General features: G+C 40.2%; 1 protein-coding gene across 2 annotated transcripts in view; it reads right to left on the bottom strand.

The window, feature by feature from the left end:
- NUP37 (nucleoporin 37) overlaps nt 1-18723 on the bottom strand; it is a 37677-nt gene extending 18954 nt beyond the window's left edge. The window contains exons 1-5 of one of the 2 annotated variants that reach the window (XM_075274567.1): nt 18645-18723; nt 16286-16459; nt 6703-6827; nt 3776-3848; nt 1422-1516 (exon numbers count right to left, since the gene is read on the bottom strand). In XM_075274567.1, the coding sequence (XP_075130668.1) occupies nt 1422-1516; nt 3776-3848; nt 6703-6827; nt 16286-16453 (461 nt within the window). In that variant the 5' untranslated portion in view covers nt 16454-16459; nt 18645-18723. Of the gene's footprint in view, nt 1-1421; nt 1517-3775; nt 3849-6702; nt 6828-16285; nt 16468-18644 lie in introns of both variants that reach the window. The other variant, XM_075274568.1, reaches the window with a different exon arrangement.
- Nucleotides 18724-18747: the final 24 nt, after the last annotated feature.

Genomic DNA, 18747 nt, shown 5'->3' with positions numbered 1-18747 from the left:
TCGTTTTTCTTTACTTAGCTGCTTTTTTCTTGCCATAATACAAATTCTAACAGTCTATTCAGTAGGACTATCAGCTGAGTATCCTCATGACTTCTGCACAACACAACTGATGGTCCCAACCCCATTTATAAGGCAAAAAAATCGCACTTATTAAACCTGACAGGGCACACCTGTGAAGTGAAAACCATTTCCAGTGACTACCTCTTGAAGCTCATCAAGAGAATTCCAAGAGTGTACAAAGCAGTAATCAAAGCAAAAGGTGGCTACTTTGAAGAACCTAGAATATAAGACATTTTTAGTTGTTTCGCACTTCTTTGTTAAGTATATAATTCCACATGTGTTAATTCATAGTTTTGATGCCTTCAGTGGGAATCTACAATTTTCATAGTCACGAAAATACAGAAAACTCTTTGAATGAGAAGGTGTGTCCAAACTTTTGGTCTGTACTGTATACAGCACTTATTTTTCTATGGAGACAGAAAGGCCACTGCCAAACACCTATTGATAGCAAATGCCATGTTTGATTGATCTCAAAACGGTGTCCCCAACTAATAATAATAATAATAAATTTTATTTCTATAGCGCCAACATATTCCGCAGCGCTGTACAATTTGTAGGGTTCAAATACAGACAGAAAGATACATGACCTAGGGGTCATGTTTTCCCCAATGTGGTGGACAGAAAGCTTTGTTACTGTAGCATTTTTTCGACAACAGGGATTCTTTTACAATGTGGTAAGGCTGCACTAGGGGGTTCTACCATCTACACCCTTTTAAAAACCCTCCCCTATGGGGTATTAAAAAAAAAAAAAAAAAAAGAAAAAAAAAGAACAACGCTAAGTTTATTTTCATAAAAAATAATAGCTATAATTGTTTAGCACAGATAAGTTAAAAATGTATGCAGTTCACTGCTAATAGCTACATGTGGGCAAATCAGGTGACAGACTCTCTTTAACCCTGAAACTACTTTAAAACTAATCCTAATCCTGTATTCAGAATTTGGTCTACATTGTATTCTTAGGCTGGGTTTACACTGTGCTTTTTTACAGGGGCCAAGAGGCCCTAGAAATGTAGAGCCAGGGCTAATGTGAACTTTGATATATCAATCTACAGTCTGTACCATTACCAGCTTAATGTCAAAATTGTAAAATGAGTAAATAAAACACTGTACACCTTGCAAAAGCAGAAAAAAGGGCCAGTACTTTATTATTAGAGATGTTTCGTATTGCATGCACCCATAGGAATGAATGGAAGCGGCCGGCACGCAGGGGGTTAAGCGGCCAGCCGCCGGCAAAGTCTGCGTCCATTCATACCTATGGGTGCTTGCTATTCGAAACGGAATTTCGAATAGTACTCGCTCATCTCTATTTATTATGATTCATATGTGGATGTATGACTGCAAAAAAATTACTAATTTCCTACCTGCACGTGTGATCATCACCGACACTTGCAATCTCATTTCCTTCATATGAAGAAAAAACCACGTCATTGATGTAGCTGGTATGTCCCTGCAGGACCTTGCAAATGGAAATTGGAGAGAACATATTAAAAAAAATAAAATAAAATTCCAAGATAATATGATTTCTTTGTTAATATTAGAATTACTACAACTTGATTTATAGCCATGCTAATAATATAAGATCCATGAGAAACTAACAGAACGTTAGTGAACCGTGCTCATTATTCTTACAATAAATTAGGCAGATGGTTGCAATGCTGACTAGTACATATGGATAAATATGTAAATAACAAAGCGCTGCATGAAGGTGGGGGTGCCAAGAAACAGCCTCCCATAACTAAACTTGATGGCCTTATTAAAGATAGACCATCAATTCTGATAGGTTGGATGACCCTTTTAATAAGACATTTTACATGTTTCAAGGTCATAACACAAAAGCAATACAAAAAGCAAGTGCCAAATTCATTACAATGGAAATAGCAGCATGATCTGCAGCAGTCACTTGATACTCCAATACCTGGATTCTTATTCCAGATCGCTAAAGATTTTGTTTTGGTAGAAATGCACACCAGTGGCAAATAAACAATTCACCCTTTCATATAAAAGCAGATTTTTAGTTTTCTACTTGATATATAAATACACAGGAATATTACAACAATGTGAAAAAAAGTCTGAAGACGAGGATTTGGAAGATTCTGTAACTTATCTGACTCATGGGTATTCTAAAAAACTAAGCCGGTAAACTGCAAAAACAATGGTACTTCAAGGAAACGCACTCTTCCTTTTGAAATATTTTACCAGCTGTCACAGCCGTCCAATCATCTTCAGTGGACATACAGCTGGCTACAGAGGCAGAGTACCAGGTGGTGAGTAACTAAAAACAGACATGGGACCCTTGTGGCTCTGCTATTTAGGCCGAATCATCGAACTGCATGATAAATAACAGTAAGATGCCTGAATGGTGTGTGCTCATTATGATGACTTTACAGTGGGAAATTCAGTGGTGTACCCTTAACTGTAACCCTAGTTCACACTGGTCAGATACGCACACTGTGTGAAAAGCAACCTGCGGTACAGATTTTTCAATCTACAGCGTGTCAATTTTGCTGTGCATTTTCCCCACAAAATCCAATGTAGAAAAAAGACTTCAGCAACCAAATTCTAGTGTCGTGGATTCTACTGTGGATTCCCTGCAGATACACAGCAAATTGGGGGTCTCTGTTGCCTGGCCCTCTGACACTCTCTGTATACTGGCCACTAGAGATAATGAATTCCCCATCTGGTGCCAACTCCACCTCCAATATCAAGAGGCTCTGGCCTCTCAATAATTCAGGAGTGCTCCACTGTACCAAAATGGAAATCTACCCAAGTTAGGAACTGGCATAGATTTCTTACATAACGCTATACCCAATTTTGTAAAAAAAAAAAAAAAAAAAAAAAAAACCATGGCAAGCAGTGAGCAGAAAGAGGGGAAAAAGCATATCTCTGGTGCAAAAAGGTGCATGCAACAAAGATGTGCCACAACTATTCCGTCTACGCCAGTTTTCTGGTGTAGAAGAAATAGTAAATCCCCTACAATGTGTTTACACATGACTTCTGCAGTGGTTGTAAGAGCTGAAACATTGTCTAAGATACAGTGGAAGACCAGACTAGCATTGTCAAGAAAAGGTCAGGACATGGCCAAGAAGAGTATATGATTTTTATTTAATCCTCAGTAAAATCAGGAGAATTCAGTGTGAATTTTCTGTGGATTTTCCTGCAGGTTTTTTCAACTTTGTTGCAAGCATGTGTCCTTACAGTACAGTAATAGTAATTGGACTAATTCTACAGGAAGCAATACCTAAGGCTAGGTTCACACTACAGTTATTGAAAATGGATATTTATCAGAGCAACAGACTAAAATGCTGAAAGAATGCAGCACCCTCCATTTGCATCCATTTCCATTCACTATAGTGTAAGAAACAAGACGGAAGCTTTCTTCTGTTGTTCTTTAACTTTTCAAATAGAAGATAAAGCTCTGCAGACGTCTTTATCGTCCATTTCAATGTAAACAAACAAGATAGAAGAAAGCTTCTGTCTTGATTTTTACATTACAGTGAATGGAGATGGACATAGATGAAGGGTGCGCCATCTACACCATCTGCTGGCATTTTAGCCCGTCCCTCAGATCCTATGATGGCAGTGTGAACCTACTCTAACACTTATTATTTCAGTTCTTGGTCTAGAAAGAAATAAGGATATGTCGGGTGACATAAAATACACAAGTACATGTGTTACGGTACTAGCGGACTGATAACGTTTAAGGCCAAATTCTTACCTTGTATTCATTCTGCTCATGGAAATCAGAAGTGAAAAGTCTTAAAGTTTTATCTCCTGCTGCTGTACAAAATCTAGGTTTTGAAGAAATAAATTGGAAATATCTAAGTCCACATAAAAAAAATCTGTAACTTTACAAAGACTTCACAATTACAGCTTTGTACAGATTGTTATATGGGTCTTTTTCTCTGTTAACATTCACAGCTGTCTTCAGAAATCTGGTATTTGACACTGTCAGACAAGTGACCTAAATAACTTTAAATGTGGAATTGTCATTTGCACCATGTTCATGAACCGTCTTAAGTCAGCTCCAGATGTAAAAGTGAACATACCGTTGTCATGCATAACACTTTTCAGTATCAATGCAGTCCATAGCAGCTAATCATATTCCCGTTTTCCTCAGGTCACTTCCTCAAGTCATTTAAATAGTTGCTGTGATAAAGTATGACACTACTTCTTGTAATAACCTTAAATGGGTTTTCTAGTCTATAAATCAACAAGCAATAGAAATTCCCCTTCCCATCAGCTTTGTTAAAAGAGGCTGCAGATTTCAGACAAGTCATGTGGCCACCAATACATAACAGACCAGACACAGCATTGTATATTGCATAGCGGCTGTGCTTGGTGCTACAGATCAATCCCAATCATTTGCATGGAAGTGGGCTGCAGTCCAGGCGATGATAAAGAGGGCTGATACTCATCCTCTCCCCTGGTCCCTTTTTTGTGTCTGTCTTTCAATAAAAATTTGGCCTGTGATTCCCCTTTCTTCCCTCCTACTCTTATCATTTGTTTGTTGAATGATTTGCAAAGCTTTATTAGAATGATGGTGTAATGCAAGGTGTCATGTATAGTATAAGATCTGTGCCTTTACTGTACATTATGCTTCTGTGCCATTTAATATGCTTACTATACTATTTTTTTTTGTTGTGTTCCAGCTTCGTCTCAGTTCACAGTAGGTTTTTGATTTGATAACTGACTGTACATACTTATTTTAAAGGGGTTGTCCCATGACAAGGATCCTATCTATACTGCTTGTTATTGTGGATATAAGACTTTTCCTAAATACACTGCTTCAGCAAAACTGCTTTGTTTGTCCACTATCTTAAAGAGGTTGTCCCATCACAAGGATCCTATCTATACTGCTGGTTAATGTGGATGTAAGACTTTTCCTAAATACACTGCTTCAGCAAAACTGCTTTGTTTGTCCACTATCTTACTTTATTCAATTTTTTGTGGCCACAGCCCTGACCTAGCTGCTCCTGAGTCAAATGATGTATCTGCTGCTCTCAGGGGGGAGGGAGGAGGGGCTAAGTGCAGGGAGCGAGCCTGTGTATCTAGCTAATCCTGTGTCTACACCATGTGACCTAGGTCCTGCACTCAGATAGAGGAGCTGCTTTCATTTCTTCTGTTCTCCCAGTTATCAGGCTAGCTAATTCAATTGTGTTCATTATGACAGAGACAGGCAGTGTCTGTATGTAACACAGAATGGAGTTGCTGCTGCCTGTACTTCATAGTCCAATGTGGGAGCTACACACGGATTTGGGGGCGGAGCTAAACGGCAGGTTGCCTGTGAAACCCCGCCCACCAAATGATGCAAGAAACCAGGAAGAAAGAAGATTTTACAAGAGTGAAGACTGCTGAGTATGTGAGGTGGGAATACCCCTTTAATTTATTCACTTCATTGTTGACACTGCGTTTCTATGGCCCTTGGGATTATCTGCTCAAATGTCAAATGATGTAGCCGCCTGCTCTCAGGGGGGAGGGAGGAGAGGCTAAGTGCACGTGAGCGAGCCTGTGTCTGTAGCTGTTCCTGTGTCTGCACCACACATGTGACCTAGCTTCCTGCTCTCAGATAAAGGAGGGGGGAAATGAGTGCTGCTTTCTTATATAAAACAGTCTAAATCCTAGTGGGCTAAAGGACCTGGTCCCTTAGCCCACTAGGATTTAGCCGACTCTATATAGAACAAGCTAAATCCAAGTGTTATAGGAACTTTGATGACATCACAGGCCCTTCAGTCGTTCCACGCTAAGTGGTGGGCAGAGCTACACGCTAACTTGGGGTGGAGCTAAACTGGAGGTGGTTGGACAGTATGGCTTTGCATATGAAACCCCGCCCACCAATTGACGTCGAAAACCAGGAAGAAAGAAGTCTTTGCAGCAGCAAAGACTGGTGAGCAAGGGACATGGGAATACCCGTTTAAATTAAAAAACCTTAGGGGCCAGCAGGACTATGTCACAAATAGATGCAATATCACTGGACTGAGAAGAGTGAACAGCACTTCCTATGGAGTTGTCTAAATGATGAGGAGAGACCTCCAGTGATTTAATATTGATGACCTACTCTAAAGATAAATGATCAATAGCATAAAAAACCCATTAATAAGCATGAAATAATTGATATTTCTTGTACACTCCAAATAGACCATTTTTTAAAGAAAATAATTTAAAGCTAAGTATTATCTCTTTTTATTCTTTGACCATTTTTGAGTTAACTTGTTAAAAAAAAACCCTCTTTGCCTACAACAAATTATATGGTAGCTAGTTTCATGTAATCATACTGGTGCCTATAAGGTGTTGCTTTCAATCAGAATTGTCATAATATATGATGAATTAATACATTAAATGTATAGTGCCGAATGCAGATAATCCTGATCAAAAGGGCAAAGAAACTTGCATACATTAAATGACTGCATATCGTAGGCTAAGAAAGTATGCATATGTTATTTGACAGTGTGCCCAGAGGACAACATGGGAAGATGTGTGAAAAGGTAAGGCATATAAAGGACCATCTGGCATCTAATATATAATAGTCAGCAATAGAAGTAACAAACAAGTAGAATTATGTTTAACGTTATGTACTCTTCAAACTATCCAGTTTAAGTAAAAAAAAAAATACAAACGCATTCACTTTCTGATGTTAGTTGTTACCTTAGAAGTGGAGGCAAAGCATCACACTTGGTTTCTGGGCTCCATGCTATAGCATCAACTCTTGCTCCATGATGAAATGTTTTGAGAACCTTTAACTCTATGCCATCTACGCTAGAATCTTCTTCCTGTATCCAAATTACACATAATATCACTTTTCACACACTTTACTTTAGTACATGGACACTTATGTTCAACTCTGAGCAAGCATCATATAGCTGTGTACAACATCCAAGTTTATACAGACTTGTTATATACCACCAAGACTTCAGTAGACCCTACTGTACCTCTATATGCCTTGTATTTCATATTGACTGTCAGACTATGAATGACCAAATAAATACAGGGGTTATTCACCCATACAGGCATTTTTTAGGGCAAAATAAGCCACATGATTATAACTGAAAGAAGAAAAAGAAAAGACTAATTCAGTGCTCTGTCATATGGTCTGTCAAAAAAGTAGGTGAACAGCCCCACAGACTCTCTTTCTGTTGTAATCATCAGTTTTTCCCATTTGTGTGAATAAGGCTTAATTTCATTCATATAGGATGCCTACAGCCCTCTAGGAAGAAGCTTAATTAATTATTTTGACATATACTTTGTTAGATATTTACTTTCACAGGAATTTAATCATGAGCCACGACTAAGGGGCTGTATTCGCCCCAAAAAGCGTAGGCTTTTGGGACTACTCATGTCATGTATGATGGACTTTTTATGAAGATGTACTTCGTTTCCAATAAAAGCTACGTTTTAAACTAAGAACCTGAAGTGGCGCATTGCTGGGAATCCTACTACTTCATCTGCCCATTAGATGCTTCAATCAGGGGAACCTTCCCGTGCATTACTTGATTCCAACCAAAGGTCAACATATGTTAAGACTACCAAGTAGCTTGTCAATGAGTAAGTGAACTTTATTTATTATTTCAATCTTTCTCTTATTCACACTGGGCTGTCTGCTATTTGCCATTTGAGACTGTTTACCAACTCTATAGCCCTGTTGTACCCGCTTACATCCGCAATGTACATGGCTCTGTGTACTTAAAGGGAGTCTGCCACCAGGGTGAAGCATACAAAACCAGCAACACCGTTGGATCAGTTAGGCTCACCTTAATGTTACTTATGCATCTTATGTACTGTCCCTCTTCCCTTGAGTGACAGGGCCAGGGAGTTATGCTGAAATCTCACCTAGCCCTGTGTTGTCATGTTCACAGCGGTGTACGGGGCGTAGCAGTTTCGAGCAACATAGTCTCCCTCGGTGCTCCACACTGCTCATTTGTATAGTAACTATCTCTACAAACAAAAATGAATATGTCTACAAATATAAACAAATTGTAAAGCCTAACAATTTATAATTTTCTAGAGATTAGATACCATTGACATAAAGCACAGTAATCTTTCTAATGGGCTGCATTCTGGATCTTGCACAAATGTTAAGTTACAGCCTGTTTTACAGTTCAGAACTGCGTACACAGTTTTGCTACCAGAGACATTTCTCTGGGAAACGAGGCTGAGCGCCTATTAACATTGGGGACAGTTATTAGATTAACTGCTGTATACACTATGTTTCCAAAAAAGCAAGTCAACATCTGAAGCCAGCAGAATTGTGAATACAGCTGTAAAGTACAGGGCTATGTTCACATAATGCGGTTAGGAGCTTAAAGGTAATTTGAGGCAGAAAGGCACAGCTTCAAGTTATCAATGATATCTATGCCTAAACTTTGTGCATTTCTAAATCACAAGCATGATAATTATTTTATGAATGGGACATAAAATATCCTATTAATATGCATTTTGGACAGAATGGATACTATAAGTTTTAAAACAATGCAATGTACTTACGCATTTACTTAATTTTACTGCTATACCATACATGGCAGCCACTAAAAAAAAAAAAATCCCATTGCATATATCAGAGTTATAGATCAGAAGATTCTCTCACAACAAGTTTTATAGGTGTTGAGTTGGAAGACGTTCACTTTAAATGTTCATATAACATCTGAGGAGACCTCATCTATCTTCACATTGTCCATTCGATATATTCACATTTATTTTTGTGAGGCAGACGCTAAGTAAAATGGACAATCATCCAACACTATGACCTGTTGCATAACACTGCTGCAGTTACTAGATCCCATTGGCTGCAGAAATAGGAAGCCATAGATTGGTTACTGCGATTTTGACTGACAGACACCACAGTTGTGTGCAGGAGTTTTCAGTGCAGCCCCATAGACAGGTCACCTCCACGACTTCTGCAGTTTGCTTTCTACTCTACATGAAGGGCAGAAGACTGTGCAGTTTAATGTAAGGTTGTAGCCTAGATGATGGGACAGACCGTGAAGAAAAATGTGCATAGTAAATGAAGCTCAACCAAAAGAACACAGCATTGGCACCTTATGTAAGGCACAGATGTGATGGTGAGTCTGGCATGTTATTATGCCTTGATGTTTTTGTTAGTATATAATTAAAATGATTGCAGAGAATTATTTTAGCATGTTTCTGTCTGCCGTGAAGAAAAATCATTTTTCTGAAACTTGCATCATATTAGCATTGCTGCTATTGGAACTTACAGAAACAAATACGTATGTTGTATTGTACCGGGAAGGGGGGTAGATGGACTACAGTGCCAAAATGAATGACAGTTACCAAGTACATCATAATATTATGTGCATGTATCACACATTTAGTCTGACTACAGTCACACAAGTCACTGTTTCATATGCAAAATAATTGCTAATATGTACACTAAAATACAATCCTGTCCAATAAATACAGAAGGAAATGACATAAAACACACAATCATAGTAAACTCTACGAACTGACTTATTTATGGGAGAATAAAAGGGATAATAGTGTTTGCCTAAGCCAAAACAGAAGTGTGCAGAGTATTATGTGAGCCAGGAAATAATTCACTAGTTAGGGCAGTGTTCCTGTCATGTTAGTTGTTCAAGCACAGGGACAACAGGACAGCTAAGAAAAGGGGATAGATGTTAGTGGCAAAGTGGGGTTCAATGCACTTGGGGATGGATTTAAGCATAGGTGAGCTTTAACCCAAAAACATGAGACCCAAGACACTAAAGGGTGCTAAAATCTATTGGTAAAATATGCTGACATTTTACATTTTCATATGTCATTTTAGGGGTTGCTTATTGAAGACGTTATATGAGGGGGGGAGAAAAAAAAAAGAAGCTTTATATAGTGCATTTTCTTCACTGGATCAGCTTCCTTCCGAATACATGTGCAGGTTCCCCATTGTCCCCATTCATAGCTTTGCAAGGGGCCAGAAGTTTTGTTCCTCCTGATGCTCCAACTCTCTGTCACATTATCAACTCTGCTCTACTCTATGTACTAGCAGGAGGAGTAGAGTGGAGTTAGTAATGTAATGGCAGTGGCAGAAGAAGCTGAAGGAGAAGTATTCCAGCACGCTGCTGCACAAGAATAGGGTTCGGAAATATACCGTATATACTCGAGTATAAGCCGACCCGAATATAAGCCGAGGCCCCTAATTTTACCACAAAAAATTGGGAAAACTTATTGGGGGGGAATGCAGCAGCTACTGGAACATTTCAAAAATTAAAATGGTCGGAGTTTTTGGGTGCAGTAGTTGCTGGGGAAGGGGAGGGGGTGTTTTGGTTTTCTGTCTGTCTCTTCCCTGAGCTTGAGGACTGGGTTTTTTTTCCCCCCACTTGGAATTCAGCCTGGCTGAATATAGGGGATCTGCAGTGCTCCTATTAACCCCTTCCCGATGGATCCGGAGCACTGCAGACACAGGGATACCTAATGTGTATGTGTTTCACAGTCATTTTCTACTTTTATATGTATTCTGGGGAAAGGAGTGATTTAGAACTTTTATTTACTTTATTTTTTTATTATATATACGGTAAATAATTACGAGGGACCTGCATATATATTAGTAAGTAGGCTTATCCAGTGAAGGGAATACACTGTTAGGCTTTTTATATTCCCACATCAGAGCACAACCACATTTTAAAGGCATCATCTCAACCCCATTTATATGGAATCTGGCAGCATAATCAAAACATTTTGGAGTTGGGATTCATAAATAAAAAGGAGTCCATGTAAAGCCCCTGTTAGACAGGCAAGTGCTGGCACCAATTTTTGGAAGGCCTTCACACAGGCCGATGCAGACTGAATGGGGGAGGAGTACAGAGCTGTGGAATCAGAAGACAGTTAGAGACTAATTCCATTTTTGATTACATTAAACAATTATGGATATTGTATAATTAATCTGATACATAGTTTGTTACATATTTTCTTTCATAGGAATTCCATCACTAGCTTTTTAATAAATTTGAGGATCTTTACTGCTTCTGACCGACCGTGGTTGTCAGATATTTAGGAAGTAGAAGAGGAGTTGGGCTGTGGAAAAATTGGCCTGCCACTCCACTGCCCTGGAAGAATGATTGTTCGTGCAATTGTTGATGAGTGTTTCTCATTTGTGGACTGATCTGGGACATGTTTACACTGGAAACTGATTGGGAATTATGTGTACCTCCAGGTATAAACAGCTTTGCATAAATGAATAGCACAGATAAATATATAAAAACATTGTAATATATCTTATTATAAAATATATATCTCATTGACTTTTTACATTCTCATCTATGAAGGGGGAAGAAGGAGGCGGATGGAAGGCGCTCAATAACTGCTGCTTCTACACTCTCCACTATGAGTAGGGGACAGCAATTACTGATATGTCTTCCAGATAAGACACTACATTGCACAGAATGAGGCAATAAATCAATTAAAAAGTACCTGAGACTTCTTGAAAAGTTTAAATACCTGCATGGTCATGCAGGGAAAGGGGTGTAAAAGTTAAAACCCAAAAAACTAAGCTGTCCTTGGCATCTCATTGTTCATCGCCGGTCCCCTTTCTAGTGCAGTTCCAAATGTTCCAAACCTCATGTTACTGCTGAGCCATCCAGTGTCCTCAGTGGTCGCAAGAAAGGGACCAGTGACGTCAATAGCTCCCCACCAGCGGCTGGAGAGGCCGCTGATTGCTCTCAGTGATCACATGAGACTTCTGGGACCACGAGCACACCACATGACAGCAAGGGGGGACTATCGGACTATCATCGGACAACAGAGAGCTAGAAACGAGTATGTTTTTTCCACTTTCACACTACCTCCATCTGACTGCCCCATGGGTTGCTCCCAAATCCTGAACAACCCCATTAATGATCAATTTTGAAAACATAGAAAAACCTTTGAAACAAAAGAGAAACAAAGATATATTTTAACAGACCATATGATCACTAGAAAAGGCCATAGGATTCCAATGAGATTATGGCAAATGTCAAGAATCAGAACGCTTTTATAAGTGTTGCTGTGGGCCAGTCTGCCACCACACGTACAAAGATAGACATGTACATAGGTAACAGAACAATAAACTACAGTAAATGTTTCCCTAGCAAATTAAGAGTTAACACTGAACCCATTTGTTCTACTTGGCTCTGTAATCTAACAATAATCTGTGTAGCGTCACAAAGCCCTGTGTTATTAAAGCTGCATATCTGGGACTAATAAAAGAGTCAACTAAACATTTTCAAGAACGTCCAAAAGCTTTCACTAGCACATGAGAAGGTTTGACACACATCTAAGTGGAGCAGAATGAGTGATTTAAGGAAGACTGCGTTCCCCTCCACATTCATTCTGAATACTGAGATGTCCAGGAACATGGCAGGCTATGTTCTTTTGGCATAAAACATGTAGAACTGCGATAGCACTTTTGTGGTCAATGGTAACATTTCAAGTCACCTTTCCATTATCTCCACCATTACATCATTAAAGTATACATTTACAGAACTAACAGATATCACATTAAAGGCCAACTTCCCAAAATCTAAAATAAATAAATCAATTGTGCTATAGGGACTGTTTTCTACCTAGACTATGTTCACACATAGCTGTTTTTTCCATCAGTGAAACATGACACATTTGTTTTCCAGCCATGTTGCATTCATTATGTGTCCATTTGTCTGCTTTTATAGCCAAATAGCATACATTTTGCAATGGATGAATTACATTAGTATTTCTTTTTGACCTAACCCACTGATCCATTTCTAATCAACATTACACGGACGTCAATCTGTCTTACATCCATTAAAAACAGATCCATTGATTTCTATTGCTTTTTGTGTCCGACAAAAAGGACAAAGTTAAAGCATGTCTGTTTTGTTGCCCGAACACAAGGCCTCTGGAAGGTCAGGCATGATGTTAAAGGGAGTTCCACCTATTGGGGTGCATGGCTGAGGTTCTGTCTTCCTTATTACATCATGGAAGACAGATTTGCATATTCTTCCCATGATCCCTTGCACAGTGGAGAGTTAATGGCTTAATAAGACTCCACACACCTATAGTGACGATATCCCCCTGACCCTTTCTGCCGGTGACATTTTTCGATTTTTATTTTTGACTCCCAGCCTTCCTAACCCCATAACTTTTTTTCTTTTTTGTTCACAGAGTCATATAAGGGCTTGATGATTGTGGAACAAATTGTTCTTCATAATGGTGCTATTTATTATTCTGAACTATGTGCTGGGAAACTGGGGAAAAAAAAAAAATCACAATAGGGTGGAATTAGAGAAAAGGCGCATTTGTGCGACTTTCTTACTCTGCACGCAAAATGACGTGACTTGTATTCTACATTTCAGTACGATTCTGGGGATACCAAATATATAAATAAAAAATTTTTTTGTTATGCAATGCCGCAAACAAAATCCACTACGTTACAGCAGAGATACGGCAGCTGTGGCAGCCACCCTGCAGCAGAACAGCCGCCATCTTTAAAGACCCGGCATCTTTTATGACAGATGTTGAGAAAGGGTTAAATGACCACTATTTCAGTGAATACTCACTTTCACTCTCATATGAATAAGTTGCCCATTGCAACGAATAAAGAAGCTTTAATTTTTCAGAAGCAGAATACAAATAGAAAGCTGTGCTATTAAGACTATTTTGATTTTAGACCATATTAATAAATCTACCCCAATATATTAGGCAAAACTCTTCAGTTAGCTTAAATTACAAGTTTACATCTGATACTGGAAATAGGAATACCCCTTTAAGGCCGGGGCCCCACGTGACGTAAACGCCGCGATTTGCCCGCAGCGGAGACGCTGTTGGGAAAATCGCGCTGTTGTACAGTACAAGCAAAGGGGATGGGATTCATTTGAATCCCATCCCCACTTTGCAGAAAAAAACGCAGTGCGGATACGCTGCGATTTGCAAGGCCATTGCGGTTTTGCAAATCGCAGCATGTCAATTATATCTATGGAAACGCCAGCGGCTTTCCCGTATATATAATGTTAAGAGAAAGTCCGCAGAGGAAAACTTTGAACTTTCTCTTAAAAGCGCTGCGGAAAGAACCACAATGCGTTCACGTAGCGGTTCTTTCCGCAGCGCTTTAGCGATGTGATTACGGCCCGTGGGGCCTTAGCCTAAAGGTGGTTTCTGAGTTAAATTAAAATGTACTGGGGATGGGTTAAAATATAAATCATACTCACCTTCAGGTGGTGCATTGTCTGCTCCATGTACTGCCCCAGCAGGAAGTGCATAGGATCAGATGGCCTCAACGATCATATGTTGGGTACCAATGACATAACAGCAGTGATGTTACTACTACCCAATAAGTGACTGCTGAGTGACACTTGAACCTTTGCATCTCTGTCCTGGGCAGTCCGCGGAGAAGAGGACGCGCCACCCAAACCATGAGCGTCATTTCTTTTATTTTAGCTCACCCTTGATGCTTAGTGAGATTTTAACATATCCCAGAAAACCCCTTTAAGGATCAAAATGGCATTCCATAAATGTATGGTGATCAGTCAAATATAGGTTTGTACCTAAAATGAACATATTAACATTTATCAGACACCTTTAACAGCACAAAGCTCTTCCCTCCCTTACACAAACTCATGTGCAGGTTGCTGCTAAAAAAGCAGGTCCTATAACTTAAGGGCTTTTCCCACCACTCATAACTATTTGCAAGTTTTGGGGCTGAAATCTTCCACTGTTCCGTGCTTGCTCCAAGTCTGCACAAAGTTTGGTTTGCAAATCTGTATTCTGGCAAGCTCTGTACTGTAATCTGATGTAGGAAATGCTAAATCCCCCACCCCTACATTTGTGTAGCTCCACAAAGCTGTTAATGACATGTCTATTAACATGCTTGTCCACTGTTTCCTATTGTTACCAGCAGAAGTATGAATGCAGTTCCTGGCTATAACTCAAGCTGTAAATTATGAATAAGGCAAGATTCATAATGCACTGTATTTTCTAATGCAGATTATATCTATAAGAGCTTGGCAATTTTGCCAAAAGTAAAATTGATATTTTTTTTCAAGTTTATATGCAAGTCTCAATTTTAATGGAAAGAGCTAAGGCAAATGATCACTCTCATGGCTGACACTGGACAGCATTTCCCAACCGAGTTCAGATGAACCTCTAAAGATCCAAGGAACCTCTGTCAGGAGTGGGGTCCTGGACTGATTTGGAGCTTGTTTGAGCTGGCATTTGTTATTCACAAGTCATGGACTGAAACCTGGTTTTACTTCCATCCTTGTTTGCTACTGTCCTCTTCCTTACAGTACTTTTGCTCCAAACTTTATTCTTCTGCTTACTTTACTATAGTCGGTAGGCCAAAGCAAAACCTCCTCTATTTTGCCACATCCCGAATGATACCAACTCCTTCACAAATACCTGGAATTCATGGTCAGAGGCAGATCCTCTAAATCCTGAAAAAAGCTACTGACTTAATTCCTAAGGAGGTGTTCACACCACCATTGTTAATGTCCATTTATAGCATCCATCAGAAAATATTAAAAATGGATACTAATGAATCTGTCAAAAATGTGTTAAAAATCCCATTGATTTCAATGGGATTTGATGTGCTGTCCATTAGTGAAAGTTTTCACCAAATCCGTCACAGGTCCATTATTTTGGCAGACATAAATCAGGGTGCAGAACTTTTGGGTCAATTCCAAATAACGGACTTATGTTGGTGTCTGTTATGTTTTAACATTAATGTCTATGGATAACGAAAGGTCACAGATGGTTGTCAGTTGTAGAGTAAGATCACACGGGGCAGATACGATCTCAAAATCCTGACCAAAAACCCTGATGAAATTAAAAAACCTCCCCAAAAATTATTTAAAATATGTTTACCATAAAACTTAATTTATAAAAAAAGGTAATTTTCTGGTAACACATTCCCTATAAGCAAGATGGGATACTTGAGGTATGCATACACAGTTGACCTGTATCTCCCCCAATGGCAGAGATCAGGAAAAAATGAGGATTGTACACAATAAATTTCAACCTAACCAATCCTATGTTCCCAATGGAGATTAGCTGACTCAGAGTTTGACAATTGTTTATTCTCATCTCCCTTTTGAAAACACATGCATGCTATGTCAAGCACATGTGGATGGGGGAGTAGAGAATATCCATCAGCCAAACAGCTACTGAAGGTGTATGGGCACCTGTAGGGAAATAGTATATTTAGTATTTCTGTGTATTTTTTTTCATTTTCAGCGTAGTGTGTATAAATTTATATTACAAATGATGCACATACCTGAAATCGGCAAGAAGCAACAACTACATAGTTATTGCCACCATAGGCGATCAAGGAGCCTACACCCCCAGAATCGAAAGGATTAAACTCCACCACATGTACAAAGTCTTCACAGTCTACTGTGTATGTAGCATTTCTCGTCGAGTCTTGTTTCATTCTTTGCTGCATTGCTTCCTGAAATACTGAAATACCAGAGAAAAACTATTATTTTTTTTATGAAGCATAAGCTGATAACATATTAAAGAGGTGTTTGAGGATCATGATACTTATGGACTTTCCCAGAAAACTTCTTTAGGCTAAAGCCCCACAGGATGATATGCAGCATTTCCAGTGGCGAAGGACACCAGAGTGCCCGCATGGACATCAGCAGTTGTTACTGGAGTGCTGCGGACAGGAAAGTAAGATTTTTTTTTTTTTTAATGTTTCATCTTCCCCCGGCCTCCTCTGTGATTTGTACAACCCTTTAAAGAGGACCTTTCAACACTTGGGGCACAGGCAGTTTTATATACTGCTAGAAAGCCGACAGTGCGCTGAGTTCATCGCACTGGTGTTTTTCACGATCTGTGCCCCAGGTGAAGAGCTATCGGTGCTGGTACCGTAGCTCTTCACCGTCAGAAGGGTGTTCCTGACAGTCAGGAACGCTCTTCCTCAGAGCAGTGCCTATAGCACTGTACTGTAAGAGTGGGGAGGAACGCCTATGGACAAGTACTATCTGGAGGGGGCGTTCCTCCCCGCTCTCACAGTACAGCGCTATAGGCACTGCTGTGAGGAAGGACGTTCCGGACTGACTGTCAGGAAAGCCCTTCCCACAGTGAAGAGCTACGGTACCGGCACTGATAGCTCTTCACCTGGGGCACAGATCGTGAAAGCCGACAGTTCGCTGAATTCAGCATACTGTCGGCTTTCTAGCGGTATATAAAACCGCATTTGCCCCAAGTGATGAAAGGTCCTCTTTAAATGGGTTGTCCAGAAATTATAGATTTTGGCAAGGAGTCTGGAAAAGGTGAAAAAACAAACCATGCTTATTTGTTCCCAATACTCTGTGGTCTAGTCCAGGGGTGGTCCTCAGGAAAGGAACTGGAGTGTCACAAATGAATTTGGTAAGCAGAGATGAGATTCAGTTAAAGAAGTCTCTGGGAAACAGAACCAGCAGGACTTGAAGGAGATACAGAATTTGAGGGAGGATTTTCATCTTGAAAATATTGCAGCGACTGAACCATGTGAAGAATCCCTGGATCTCATCTCCAGATCCCCCCACCCCCTTCCCAAATGGAAAGAACAGGGTGAAGGTTGTTGGCCTGGTTATTCATCAGCTGAACCCCAAGGTAGTGCAGAAAGTTGTGGCTTACTGGAAAGGAAAGAAGTAGTGAGAGCGGAAACTAGTGAGGGCGACAAAGAGATAAGGCCTTGGATCTTTGAATATTAGTCTGGTATCCAGATAAACTAGCGTAGAGGTACGGTTCCCGGAGCAAGTTCAGGAGGAAGAAATAATCCCCTATCGATGGAAGGGTGATAACTTCACGATCACTACAGTGTCTTAGGCCCCCCAGTGGAACTAATTCTAGATGGTAAGGTGTGCACTTCATTATACGTTGGACCAGCCCTTTTACATTTTTCATTTTACTCACACGAGTCAGTCTGAATTTACTGCAGCATCTGAGGGGTTAAACAGCTGAGACAGTTGTCAGAACACTAGAGCAGACTGTATAATGGTCTATAATTATCCAGGAATTGGAGCGACCGGTGCGGCTGGAAAGACTTGTACTGGCAAAGCCCAGCAATGACACTAGGCAGTAAGGCATGCCTTTCCTACAGCGGGGAAATAGAAATACCAAAACTAACGCGTATACCCCAGAATTCAGTGCACTGTTGGGTTTCCAGCAGTATATAACAATGCACATCTATGAGGGCAGAAAAGGAACTCCATAATGCCCCCCGCTTAACTGCAGAGACTATAAAGGGGTCTCGATCTGAAAAACATGGAGAGCAAAGCTCTGGTCAGACTGGCACTAGTAATGAAGTTACCCCCATTGTACAGATGAGGAATAACATGGGGCAACCCCTGTCATAACCAGATGTACTGAGCAGTCCTGTATAGGTGAGACTCGGCCAGTCCATAGTCACAATGACCTCAGACAGATGACCGAGCCCATAGACTTGCTGGAAAATAACCTGAACGTTCCCTTTAACAACTGGACCGCAATCACGAGAGTCTGAGGAGAGACCTGTGAGGTAAGTAGTGAGCAGGGTAGCAGACAACTCATGCACTGCCTAGCAGTCACCCTCTCCCACATAAAGCGCTCCTTTATACAGCCCCCATCATGCACAAGGCAATGCTGCCCCTCACAGCGGGCCATACACACCGTGCTCCCCGCTCCCGCCAGCAGATTTGTAGCTGCAGCCTGTGACGCCACTAGCACATACTACATCCGGGGTTCTGGGTCACGTCCTCTGATTGGCCA

Source organism: Leptodactylus fuscus, chromosome 5 (assembly GCF_031893055.1).
Source record: "Leptodactylus fuscus isolate aLepFus1 chromosome 5, aLepFus1.hap2, whole genome shotgun sequence".
Taxonomy (NCBI): domain Eukaryota; kingdom Metazoa; phylum Chordata; class Amphibia; order Anura; family Leptodactylidae; genus Leptodactylus; species Leptodactylus fuscus.
The sequence above is the reverse complement of the archived record's forward strand: the minus strand, read 5'-3'. Positions and strand labels throughout refer to the sequence as shown.